The 13,909-nt window shown below is 37.5% G+C and overlaps 1 protein-coding gene across 4 annotated transcripts in view; it reads right to left on the bottom strand.

Annotated features, from left to right (window-relative positions):
- The window catches only part of USP22 (ubiquitin specific peptidase 22), a 111,949-nt gene that overhangs the window by 38,915 nt on the left and 59,125 nt on the right, over positions 1 to 13,909 (bottom strand). For all 4 annotated transcript variants that reach the window (XM_087731689.1, XM_087731688.1, XM_087731690.1 and 1 more), the window contains one exon: positions 13,298 to 13,399. In XM_087731689.1, the coding sequence (XP_087587815.1) occupies positions 13,298 to 13,399 (102 nt within the window). The remainder of the gene's footprint in view (positions 1 to 13,297; positions 13,400 to 13,909) is intronic.

Genomic DNA, 13,909 nt, shown 5'->3' with positions numbered 1-13,909 from the left:
GCTCCTGCTAGAATCAGGGCTGCTAACTATCTTCAATGTAATTTTTAGACTACATAGGTATTCTGCATATGAGCTTTTGCATTTGTGGCTCAATGCATCATTCATTCACTTCAGTAAGGCAAAAAAAAGAGTCACAGGATAATGCCAATAGATCACCTGGATCTGGTATTTCAGTTCATTTCCTTTGCATCATACCTGCTAGTGTGGGTCACGAAAAATTTAAGTTTTCAGCTATCGGCAGTGCTATATATCAATTCTGGCAGAACTCTGCAGTGTCCCTGTATCAAGCTGTACCTTCAAGTAAAAGCAATCGCATAACATTTTAACAACACCGGACTAGAGGTTCAGCATAGGAGATGCATGTTTGTAGCTTATTTAAATAAAGAAATTCTAGTAATGATATGGAATTAACAGCAACAAATGGAGAAAAGATTCAAGGAAAGTTAAGGGTAACTTTGCCAGATTTGGGAGAAAAATACACATCTCTAAGCAATGACTACGAAAGAAGGCTTTACTATAGATTCTTCCTCAGAGGCACAGATCAGCCTTTCCACACATGCTATTCAGACATGTATTGTTGGAAGAACCTAAGGACAAGTCGCATCCTTGGAGCAAACGGATCAAGTTACCAAGAGTATGATCAAACAAAAAGTGTAGCATTTCAGATTATTATTGCACAGATGAAACAAAACCCACAAACCAGACAATGATTCCCAAGTGTACATAGTGTGCAAGACATGAAGTACTCTCTATACTACACTCACAATATGTACACCTTTGAACCAATTCACAAACTAATGATGCCAAAACATGAACCATTTCACAGCCCAGAGGAGTTTCCATTCCTTGCCTTAGTGAACACTCCCTATGATTTCATTTACCTGTAGATACTTGTGACTTCAGTGGTGTGCAAGCACTGTGTGCTCCTGATTCCCCAGAAGAGCACTGACCAATTATGCTTTTTTCTGTTTGTTTGTTTCTCCAGGCTTAAAGGACTTCAAGCAAGGCAAGTCATCTCTTTTAAGGGTGTGGGCATGGTAAGCCAGGCTGTGAGGTTACAGCCTGTCATTTACTTCGTGGTAAAGGGTATGCTTGGTTAAGACCAAGCACACAGATGAGGCAGGAGCACTTTAAGTTCTCATCCTTCTGATTTGATGGTCACTTGCTCATATGTGCACACCCTCAGCCTGGTAAAATGAGTCAGCATTCCTAAAATATCTGGCAATACAAACAAACAAACTTCTTAAGGTTAATTTTTCATATAGCCCATGTAAATAGAGAAGCTGTTTCAAACAAGACAAGGGACTGCAAGTATTTTTTCCCTGTGACTATAAATTAAGAAACATGCTTCCAAAACAAAACAAAGTGACTGTTTTTGACCAAACCACTGAAGAGTGCATTGAATCTTCCACTAAAATCACAGTAAACATAGCTGTAGAAGATCTTGAGAAGTCACCTGGTCTAGCCCGCTACGTCAAACTAGAATTTACAATACCTGTATTATTCCTGAAAAACGTCACCCTGAATTGTTCTCAAAACTCTCCAGTGATAAGATCCTGGCAATATCCCCTGATATACATGAATTGAAGTGTTCCAGTGTCATCTTGGTAAATAAGTTAATGCAGAGTTTAAGAACTGCAACAATATTAATATGGAAGAGACACATAGACTATAAAATCTACAGATACGCTCCTCACTAGTAGTATTAGAGCTTCTGAATTAGAATAGTTTTTTTAATACTTCAAATAACAAGAGCTTTACAAAAGCTCCCAAAATGAGGGAGGAGGCAACTCGTCCAAGATACTGCAGTATCACTGGTTTTCTCCACTAGAAATTTCTGTGCACCTGAGTGGGTATGGCATGAGCCATTTTATTTCCCCATATGCTTCCCCAAGAGGAAGAAAAAGATATCAGCTAGACAGAAGCCTTCCATGGGCCAAATCTAGCCAATGTGTCCCCAGGCTGATCACAATTATAGTGAAAAGGAACAGATCAGACTGCAAGTAAAAATATTTCCCTTTAGAGTAAGTATTTTGCTGTCTTGTAGCTGCAGAGCATGACAACAATCCTGATACAACCACACAAAGTTTTATGTGACAAGTCCACAAAGGTTGGGTTTTCATCTAGGTAGGATTAAAAAAAAAAAAAAAAAAAAATTCTAGGAGCAATTTCTCCTGGCCAGGATGTGAAGTTGAATTGCTCTTCCTGTTAAAGCAACGGCTGCCTTGTATCATAAGTGTAAAGAATAACCTGAATTTAAAAAAAAAAAAAAAAATCAGGGAAAGGTCTTTTCAAAAACTTAGGTGACATAGTTAAATCCACACCTAAAAACTGATCTTAAAATATTTACGAATTTAACAGGCATCTCTATGAACTTACTGTCTCCCATAGCCAAGTTTAAGTTTAAAATAAGCGTGGGGCAGGAGGGGAAAGGGGAGCTAAAGCCAAGGATCTCTGCAATATGCAAGATTAGTTTTGAACCTTTTGGAAGTCACCTAGCAGGAAGAGGACCCATGTGCACTCTGCAAATAAAGGCCTTTTTTTTTTTTTCTTCAAGAGTATGGAAAATGTCAGGTTTTATACCTGTAATTTCTTATCTTCAGCATTTTTACTGACCATCTGCATCGCAAAATTGTTTTTTCTCTCTCAGGTGTCTCAATAAGAAACCAATGCATCGTGTTCTCAAAAGCAGAAAGCTATACAGCATGTAATCATCCAAGGGAATCATCTCTATTTGATTCTCTCAGCTGAAATGAGTAAGACTGAAAAAGACATTAAGTTCTGCAGAAGAACTTTACCAAACTTCCCTGAATTCCTGTCTTGGCATATCCAGACCTACTGAACAAATTTTGTCTGTTGTGCTTCAACCTGATCCAATCTCTGTCAGGATCTTAGCAGTGAGTGAACACATTGGGGAATGCATATATACAATCTGGATCTTAAATTTCCAGAACACGCAATAGAAGAAGACATCTTTCATATACGGCACTGGAAATAATCACACAGTACTTTGATACTTAGTAATATATTTGTTTATCTGATCCCTGTAACACCTGAAGATCAATCTGCTGGAGGAGAAACATGATGCACTCCAAGCACAAGTCACATCTAGAGCTAGAGAAACAAAAAGGCACCTATCTCTGCACAGCAGAAAACACGACATGAAATGCCGCATATAGGTATACGTGCTGCACAAAATGCCTTAGTTTAACAATGAAACCAGACCCCTTACAACTGTGGTGCTCGTCGTACGCTCAGATATAGAGAGCTGAATGAATTTAAAGTTGAATAAAGGTATGGAGAAGCTCCTAAAGCAACCACATCACCAAAATAGGAGCTGCCTTGTCTCACCCTACAAAGCAAGGTTCAAGACATTAAAGTCCTATGAACAAGAGCATGATAATAATTATTAATCTGATAATCGCAGGAAGGTCAGGGAGAACAGATAGAAGACAGCCAATGTCAAAAAAGAACAGTAGTAGGCAAAGAACAGGAACTGTGTTTGTCAAAATGACTGAATGATTGATACAGAGTATTATGACAACTAGCCTTTAAAAGCTAGTTAAGTTGTAGACCCTTCAAGGTATTTTTATACAGCAACTTGATGGCAAAGAAATAAAGCCTTTATAAAAAAAAAAATACTTCAAAAGGTGGCACAGAATAAAATATTCTTTGCCCTCCCCCAAAGCAGCCAAACTTAAAAGCTTAGTGAGATCTTGCATGATCTGCACAGAAGCATAAGACTTACAGTGAGAATCCTGTGCAGATGGCATCTTTAAAGAACAAGAGGTACTCCCACTAAACTGACAAAATAAAATTCACACCCACAGCCGTCCTTTCCCCCCAATATCACACCATATGCTGCCTACAAGTTTTTACCCTTCCTTAAAACAGATTTCACAAATTAATAACTTAAGGAGTAGGCTAACTGCCAATGAAATTAAATGCATCCAAATATATTAATATGCACAAATTATTGTTGATGAATTGGCACAGAGCTATTCCAACAATCCACAACACACAAACCATGCCACATGCTGTTTATGCATATTCCTCGTTTCAGTATATACTGTTTCTACCTTCTGTCCACACAAAGCCCAACTCTAGAAGCAGATATGAAAGAGCAGAATGGAAGGTCATAGTAAATATAATCCAAAAGCGATCCACAAAAGAACAAAACTGAGATGCAGATTACTGGCCTTGTTGAAAATGCCATGCTCTCTGTAATGGCACAGAGTTAATCAGGTTAAAATACAGTGGTAAATCAAAGTTTGCTTCTTTGGTTTGGGTTGTTCGGTTGTTTGTTTTTTTTTTTTAAATAGTAAGAAAAAGAACCTTCTCATGCTAAGGGTGCGTCTCTGCCCCTGACAAGACGAGAGGCACACATTAAGACTGTCATCAGTGTAGCTGCATGGGTTAATTCTGAACTTCCTTTATCTGGCTCTTGATTTAGAGATTATGAAAGTATCTTTGCATTCACTGCACCACTGTACAGCAAAAATATACCCTTCATTTCAAGAAAGGCTTTGGTTTAGAGGATCACTGCATGATATTGACAAAAAAAAAGCAACAGTCTGTAGCTTGGCATAGTGTGGTCAAGAAAATGGGTGACCTATCTGCTGACCTCAGGGTTTGCTGTCAAAGAAGGGTAAGGCCTGCTGGTTGTTCTGACACACACAGAAAGCCAAGCACTTTTAGCACATCTGTTTTTCTGTAAGCATCCACTGTTTTGAAATTTTATTTTTTAAGCCAGACAAACACTACTTTAAAGAAAATTTATCAGGGCATTTCTTTAAACAAACAAACAAAAAATACTTTATCTAAATAAAGGTATCTTGCTCAGAGGGCCAGAATCAAATTCTGGCTATATATTGCTGTTGGGTTTTTCTTGATAAGAAACCTCCCATTCCCATAAAAACCTGTTCAAGCAGATGATGACAAGTGACTAACATTTACTGCATTTTTCATGTTAAAAGCCTAGTGTTTTGACTGCATATTGAAGTTATATAATGACTTAGTGAAGAAAGCACAGCACTGGAAAAAAAAAAATTAACTACCATTAGAGAGAGACAGGTAAGACAAATAATTGAGTCAGCAAATATTTTACACTTGAAAGTTGAATCAGCATCTAGGAGGGGGAAAAAAAAAGGCTTTTTTTTGTGCTGCTGCCTAGCTAGATCCAAACGATGAAGTTTCACCTGAAGAAGCACAGAACACAATTTTAGAAAAGTCAAATTGAAACGCTGTCTGTAAACTAAACATGATGTGTATGGATCAGTAACAACCATGGATCCACTTTAAAAAAGTCCAGAGGAGGAAAATCAGGTTTGAGTTAGAGGTTTGGAACATGATCCAAGCCCTGGATTAAGAACCCTGTCTTCTAAGGAATTTCACATTGTGCACACACAGTGTGTCTTCCTTTGTCTCAAATCCCCAAGAGCCACCTAGAGTTACAGAATTAAAGTATTTTCTATGCAAGTAATATGAATGGCAATTTTCCAAGATAGGATAACAGAAAAATTCAAACCCAACTGCAATCTGTTTATTCACATACAAGTAGTTTTGACTTTGTACTGTCTGCAGGGGTTGTATTTGAGGTAAATATCCCTGGAGATCAGAATTCCAGCTTTACAAAATTTTATGCTTATGTCAACATTTCTTCATCTGCAATATTTTATGTTATTGCGGCCATGCACATGCCTATACGTTGGTATGTCTCTCTGCTCTTATTTCCCCACTAATAAAACATGCAAACCAAGCTTCACAGGGAAGGAAAAAAGTCAAACCATTCACAATTTATGTGGTTTGTTTTGTTTTGTTTTTTTAAGAATTCTAAAACCTGTATGAAAACCCACTACTCCTCAGACAGCAAAATATACCCAAAGGTTCTACTGAGCTAGCTATTCTGTTTGAAACTAAACTGCTCTCACATAAAGCCACGCATATTGAAACCTTCAAGCAGACCCCTGAGCCTAAGAAGCTCCTACAGAACACATTTAGCACATCACTGCAAAAGCCGTTTCCAATGCCAACCTACCACCAAGCTCAAGCTTCAAGGTAACTTCTCCTCAAAATTGTTTTTGACATTTTGTTAATTTTTACTGAAAACAAAGCAAAGGCATGGGATTTATTCTGTACACGGATATTGCAAAAACTAATCTCAAAGTATTGTATTTCTAAGAGCTGCTAAGAATACTCCTATCTACAGAAGTTAGGTCTGGCGGCTTCTTCAACGATCCATACGCTACTGCAAGAAGATCAACCAAAAAATACTGGGAGGCCTAACAAGGGCCCCAAACTAGTCACAACTTCCTTGAATACATAGTTTTATTTTCCAAGCTATCCCACTACTGTTGCCTGATACTTCCTGGAGAAAAGATGTTAACTGGTTTATACTTCAACTTGTTACAGTATTTCAACTTGAAAGCAGGACTAAACCCTTGGGGAAAAAAGTTCTTTGTAAAAGGAATCGGTATCCTTCTTTCATTAATCTTTAAAAGCTGAAAAACATGCCCTGCAAGTTTCAACTATTCTTCAATCATCAAGCAAAAGATAGGTAAACATTTTGTACTAGTTACTTCCAAAGAGCCTTTTTTTTCTCTTGGGGAGGGGGACTGTGAATAAAAGCTGACAAAGAAGAGCCATAAACTTTGAGGTTATCCATATAGTCTACAGCAGGAAGATTAAATGGCATAATCCAAAAAGGTAATTTAGATTTCAGCCTTACTACTGATTGATTTTAAAAAAGAAGTAAATTGATAAATACAAGATAACTGACTGATTTTAGAATCTTAGAAGACAAGAAGAAATTAACATAATTATGTAATATTTATGTTAAAAAATATTAAGCTAAATATGCAACAATATAGGCCACATTATCACCGATGCCAACTTCTCAAAGAATTTATCTTCTTCACATGGGATCCTAAAAAGCCTGAAAAGTTTGTTTTCTGTTTAAAATTGGCTTCCTGGCTTACTCTAACTTCAAGCCTTACTAAGATGACAATCCAAGAGTAGTAAATCTTTGCTGGCTTTGCTGTATACAAATGGGACTACAGCTCGGATGCAGCGTGGCCTGCTGTCAGCAAAAGGACAGCACCCCTTACTCCCAGCCACGCATCCCGTTCCTGTGCCGTCCCCCCTCACGCCAGCTTTGTGTGTGTGTCGGAACCTTTGTCAAGCTCTTGAGCGTGGTCACACAGGAGAACGCTGCTCTTGCAAAACCACCACCAACAGAAAGCACAACATTTTCTGCCAGGTTAATGAACTGAACAGACTCTGCAACCAGCTTGACAGCACACGAGTGAATGCCCAGGAGAGGGTGGGACCATGTGGCTGGAATTAGGGGGAAGCGTACGCAAGGGTGACGAGAAAAAAAAAAAAAAAAAAAAAGGATTGTCCCCTGATGGAAGAAAGCCATCTACCTCAATTGTAGCGTATGTCTTCATCCCTAGCAGGTATTAGAAGTATACTACTAATTCTTTTGCTTAAAGCATAGCATCACCATGGAGGGAGGGGAGAGGGAAAGATAAGAAAGTCTTATTCCTTTCATCAGTAATGCTTTTTAGAGTTTGGTTCTCTTAATGTTCATTAAAGAGTATGCCCCTCCAAAACCATGACATGAAATAAAAACAAACAGGGCAATTCATATACTGAAAGACATCAGTTTATGTTCTTTTTGAGAGGGCCTAAAATTCAATCAAATATTGAGATAGTAAGAGCAGAAAAAGCTCCTCGTTCCTCAGTGAAGCTAGCCTGGGATAAAGCAAGCATTCTGAAGAACCACTGTTAATTAGTAAACTCTTCAAATGAGAAGGTAAAGGTGACTTATTTTTCTATAACAGAAGTTTCTATAACAAAAGTTCGCTCACTCTAAGCAGGTAAACACTGCAGGGACTTCCGTGATAACGCGGTCATCCCTAAGCTTACCCAGGAACAATTAAATCATAGATAACTTAATCAATGACTGCTGTGAAGATAAACCATACAAAGTGGCATTACAGCAGTGATGCAAATTGCTTTCTGGCACTAGCTTTGGAAAACTAGGTGACATGCTCTCAGCTGACAATCAATACACAAAAAGGCTACTGAAATGTCAAATTTGGAATTTCTTTTCAAATGTCTTTTGCAGAGGAAAGCTTTATATTTTATATTGCTAAAGAGGTACATTTCAGAAGTCTAGCAAGACTTTCTGAAAGCAAATCTCTACAAACCTCAGCAAGTACATCACATCTTATGTTTTAGAATTCTTAAAAAAGATTCACGCCCCTCTAATTTTTCTTAAAATTCCCTGGGAGCTTTGAGAGGAAAGGTTGTTTTTTTTTATTATTTGTTTTTACTATCAGGTTTATCAATTTTAGACCTAGGAAAAACATTATACAACTCAGTCCAATGGTCAGCGCTCATGACAAGGTAAAACAGGAACAGAAGGATCTCCCTGATAGAAGGGTAGCATTTTTTGATTTTACTAATCCAACCTTTTAGAAAACAATTTTCCAACCAGCTAACCATTCTAATTACGAAGTTAGATGAAAAAAATAGTCACAGAGGAAACATTCACCTGAGTAGTCTTAAAGGTGGTTTTCCTTTCCTTCGCCACACAGCAGTCTAAAAAAAATGTAAGAATCAAAGAGACTTCTATTCAAAATGCACTTTGTGTGGTCATGATTTCAAATATAGAAGTATTACTCCTTACAAATCAGTAACTTTTAAATTTAAGTTACAGCTAAAAATTTGGTGCTGTACCAAACCATGCTTTTCATTCTACTTTTCCATTTGAGCTACCTTAAGTAGCATTCAACTAGAAAAAGTACACCAGAAAGCCGGTACATTCACAAAAAAACTTCCAAGTACTAATGTAGTCTTCAATACCTTCAAGTTACCGCTACTTCTGCAGAAGTGGAAATGCTCCTGGTAACTTGTCTAGAGAACCAGAAATATTTTCCAGGCCACTGTTCCTCTTCCCTTGCCACCTTTACATGGGAGCTCTGCTGCAATATTTAGTCCACTCATGCTGCTCTTCATCACATCACACTGCTCAGCGTTGCACAGCTGCAAAAACCACCTGCTACTCCCATATAGCTATTCTTTTTGCCACCTCCCCCACACCTCATCATTCTTTCTGAGAAGGATTTGCTCAGTCTCCTATAAAGGCCATCCCCTCTGCCTTTTTGCAACACTACAAATGGGAATCCCAGGTGGCTCCTGCTAATTATCCATGTGCCTTGGGAGTCTAATTCTTCCTATTATTAATATACCAATCTTTAGCCACAAAGTCACTTCATATGCTAATCAGAGACCAGCTGATCCCAAGCTAATACTTCATGTACCCAGGAGAACTGATCTGCTGGGAGTATTAATGATAGCAGAACAAGACAAGCTTTGGAAAATAATTCCTGAAAGATACTGCATCACTTTCACTTCTAGCAGAACCCCGTAATAAAAAAATCTGCTTGTGAACTTGGAGCTTGGTCATTACCCTCACTTGCTGAGGGCAGCCTCTTCACAGACAAGAAGCGGCTGAAAAATTAGATATTCCTTTTATGTTGTTAGAATCTAATTTAGTAATTGTTAAGTCTTATCTAATTTTCCATATACGGTTTTAGTATGCTTGGAACACCAGCTTCAACACAAAATCAAGATAAGCATTTCTATGAATAGAAATATTCTATGAATTGAATAACTTAGGCCATGATTCAGTACTACTGTTGAGAACAACATACAATAACTTACAAAATTTCTACTTTCCACTCACCCTCTGCATTCCCTGCAATATGCCATCCCTTCAGCCTGATCCAGTTCACCTGAAAACAACTGTGCCAGCACAATAAAAAAGGCAGCGTGCTATAGCATCTGGGGCACACAAAGTCTGAGAATGCCTTGAGCTGATACTGCTATCAAAGAGCATATGTTTATAGTCTGAGTAGACTATACACTCTTCTTGAATGGCTTGAGATACAGAAACTCCATGAACATTTCAAGTCTGCTAGGACATCAGAACATGAAACACTCCACATAAAATCCACACTATGTGAGGATTTTTCATCACGGCTTCTTGCTTGTAGATCACTCAATGTTTCCACTTGGTTAACGGTGTGTTCCAAGTCACTGTAAAGATGTGCAACATTGGGAACAGCCCTCTGTTTATATCCCAAAAGGCAGGAATCGACACAGTTTCTATAGCCTGTAGCAGTGCCCGACATGAGTTTTTATTTGAAGACCAATTTGCTCAATGGCAAAATAGTGATTCAAGCAAAGTTACCTACTCTATCTTCTTACTAGCTGGAAAAATATCTGTAAGATGGAAACACACACCATTTTAAAAGAGAACTAAGCAAAAAAGGTTCCGGGGTTTGTTTGGTTTGATTTGGTTTGTTTGTGTAGGTTTGTTGTTTTTTTTTTTTTTTTTGAGGATGTGAACAAGAAGTTCCTTCTTCAATGGGTTTCAAATCGTCGCACAAGTGGAAACATTATTTCATTTTGCTAAATCAAAAGCTAAGAGTTTTGCACAGTATTTCCTCTAATGAACTACCAGTTCAATCCTCCATTATAACATATTCATTTCATGACTGAGTGTTCTTCAGATTTAATTTATGGTGCCAATGAAAGACAAAGGATCCTGCAGCTGTATAAAAGTTCAAACAGCTCAGAAAAAAGTAGTAGATACATCCAGCTGTTTAAGAAGCATCATGAGATTGCCACAAATCTCGAATTAAAAGAAAAAAATCCCTTTATGTACGAAGAGGGTTCTCCCATAGAGTAAAGCATTCACCTAAATGAGTGTCATGTAAATAATGTAAGTGTAACAGGAAACAACAACAAAACATATTTTACCACTTAAGTGTGTTCTAGATACGAATAACATCAATTTTAATGTATTTTATTATTAGGGCTAAAAATCATATGCAAGCCTTCACATACAAGTTAAGTATATCCTTTCAAGGCCATGCCTGTCCAGGTTTCAGAGTACTGTCCCGCTTACTTTAGTTATAATACTAATACACTTGTCTTACACAAATGCTGAAATGGGCACTGGCACAATAACCCTTTCAGAAGGTCATCGCAGAGCAGTTAAACATGCTGTCTCCCAACTGACATCAGCGTATCTCTGGAGGCAAGACAGAAAGCAGCAAACACCCCTGGCATTCCTCTTAAAATAGCTTTGCAAAGAGCATTTTATACATAAAAGGCAGTTGGTTATGCTTTAACAGACTCTTTTGTAAACAGAACTGATCAACAGGTGTGCAATGCTTATAGATGGTTATCAACATAATCTTCATTTTCAGAACGAATAAAACTGGACATTATGCCTATTCTCTGAGCCATTTACCTACCTCAGAAGATAAACTGGATTCACTAATATCTGCTATGGGATTGATAAAAACTTGATGTCAAAAGAATTGAGTATTAGAAAAAGAGAGAAATGGGAATGTCCAGATAATTGCAGCATTTCAGTCTGCATATAGGCTCTTCACTGATCTGAAACTGCAAACAGACAAGTCAATGTGAGGAAAGCGAAGGGAAAAAGACTCTGAAGCAGATATATATTTAGTAGCAGGTTAGATGGAGAGAAAAGGCTCAAGGACAATGGCAGGTCTTTTCTTCCTTCAGCTAAACCCCCAATGTATTTTTTTGTGAAAGAAAGCTAGTCTTTTGCTTTTAACTGTAGCCCAAAACTGCATTATGTCTCCTGGGTGCTTTGATTTTTTTTCTCTTTCTAAATCTCAGCACATAGACAGCTCCAGGGCTCAGTAGGAGAAATTATTAAAAGCATGCCTGCAGAAGTAAAGAGATCAGTCATTTCCCTTATCCCCTGTGTTTCATGAGTGCTCCCCCGCCCATGCAGCGTTGTATGAGATTTCATGCAACCAGACATGTCCTTTTGAAACAGACTGAGAAATTTAAAATCCTTTAAGAGTAGGCATAGCACTCCTTCAAATTGGAAAGAGAAACACAGAAATGTGCTTCAATTTTTCAGAAAGGTCACATTCACCTTCAGAATTCTATCAAACTTTTTTTTTGCCCTGCACAGTTCTATTATCTTAAGTCATCTGTAACAGTCTTTACAAAATATACTGGAGTTTCATAAAACACAAAATCCCAGTGTGAACATGATGCAAGCAATCTTTGCCTAGTTATTTTTTCCCAGGCTGCTTGAAAGTCCAGATGTTTTTCCAACTGTCTTTCCTGTTCCACTATTGCAAATGCATAGGTCCCTTCTTCAGAATTACCATTCTACATGCATTTTTGACTTATTACAATTCACTCTCTGCTTCTCAGTCCACTTTTCCAAATCAATATACACATATTTTGGATTAAATATGACTTACTGTATTAAAAACATGACATTAGAAAGTTTTAGCAATTATGTTGAGTGTATTTTGACAAAAGCAAATGTGCTGAAAGCATGATATGTTCTCATAAAACAGTAAGCAGCTTAAAAATTAGGAAAAAAAAAAACCTTTCTAAACCGTTTCCTACTTCCAATGTCTATAGCTACATCTCCAACCTTGTACCTTCACTGTTAAAATGTTACTGTGCACTTAACAGTATAGGAAAATGCCCAATAATCTTCATTAGAGCTTGTCAGGAAGCTGGTTTTAACCCCCTACTCCTCCAACCTATAGACAGCAAAAAAAAGCCACCCTGGAAAACGCTGTTCATTTTCACCACACTTAACCAAATACTCTCCAGCTGTAAGTAGATATGCCGGCATTTCAGAGAGTTCTTTGCTCTAGACTACTGAACTCTAAACATTAAACATTTGATACGCATTTCAAAACTGCTATTTGACACACACTGGAGAACAATTACATCTTTTCAGAGTCGTATGAAATTGAAGAGACCCCATTTAGAGTTTAGAACATGAAGCAGAAAGACATCATTGTGCTTATTCTGGCTGCTAAAAACAGGTTTACCAATAGACTGCTGTAGTTAAGGATACATCTGAACTACAGGATTTCCCTTCATACACCTGCATGGGATCTCTGATGAAGACTGAGTTGAGATAACATCATTGATTTCTGCTGAAGTCTTTAAATGCATATTGTCAAAAAAAAAAAAGTTGTGTTTTGTAGCTGTTACACAGATGAATCATCATCAGTACCTGAAGTGACAGAGCAGATATGCTTCTACAGTGAGAAAAAGGTAGTGCAAAATAAACTTATTTTGTTATCCTAATGGTTAAGGAAATCCACTACAGTTACCTCAGGGTAAAAATATTTATGGAAAAACACCACAGAATTTTGAACATACAAGTGGCTGAGAATCTGCTTTGGAAAGGATTTCCAGAACTTACCTATGGTGCAGTTTGTGGTTATTTTTCTCCGCTTGGGGTTGTGTCGTAGCAATTCTAACTCTCGTTTGGTTGGCTCCCATGTTGAATACTTCTCTCCAATGCCTAAGCAGATGAAAAGAAAGTTTCAGGAAGTTTTTTAGTAAAAGGATTAAAAACTCTGTTCAAGTAAAAACTTTCAACATGCTGTCCATTAAGTTAGATTCAATCTATATACAAACAAAACAAACTGACTTCTTTTTACCCCTCCTCCCCAAAAATATTGGTCAGAAAGGTATCAACCAATCTTCCAACAAATAAGAACTAAAAGAAGAAAAGCACTTCTTTACTTATTGAGAATACATAGCCCAAATAAGTGTCCATTATTGGATTATAATCCTCCTTCCAGTTAAAAAGAAATTCCAGCACAAGAATAAATCCATTATTACTCAAAAATGCATTTCTTTGTGCTCAGATGAGGTCAAATGACAGAACCACCATATGGTTTTAGAAGAAGATACAGGATAACCATGAAATCTCACCACTGAACTTTGACAAGTTATTAAATAAATCAAAACTGACCCAACTTAATGGACAGATACAGGCTTAATCTTTACAGATGAACAGCAGAATTCA

This window comes from Nipponia nippon, unplaced genomic scaffold (genome assembly GCF_047370975.1).
Source record: "Nipponia nippon isolate SJK-2023a ecotype South Korea unplaced genomic scaffold, ASM4737097v1 scaffold_5, whole genome shotgun sequence".
Lineage (NCBI taxonomy): Eukaryota > Metazoa > Chordata > Aves > Pelecaniformes > Threskiornithidae > Nipponia > Nipponia nippon.
This window is presented reverse-complemented; position numbering and strand designations above follow the sequence as displayed.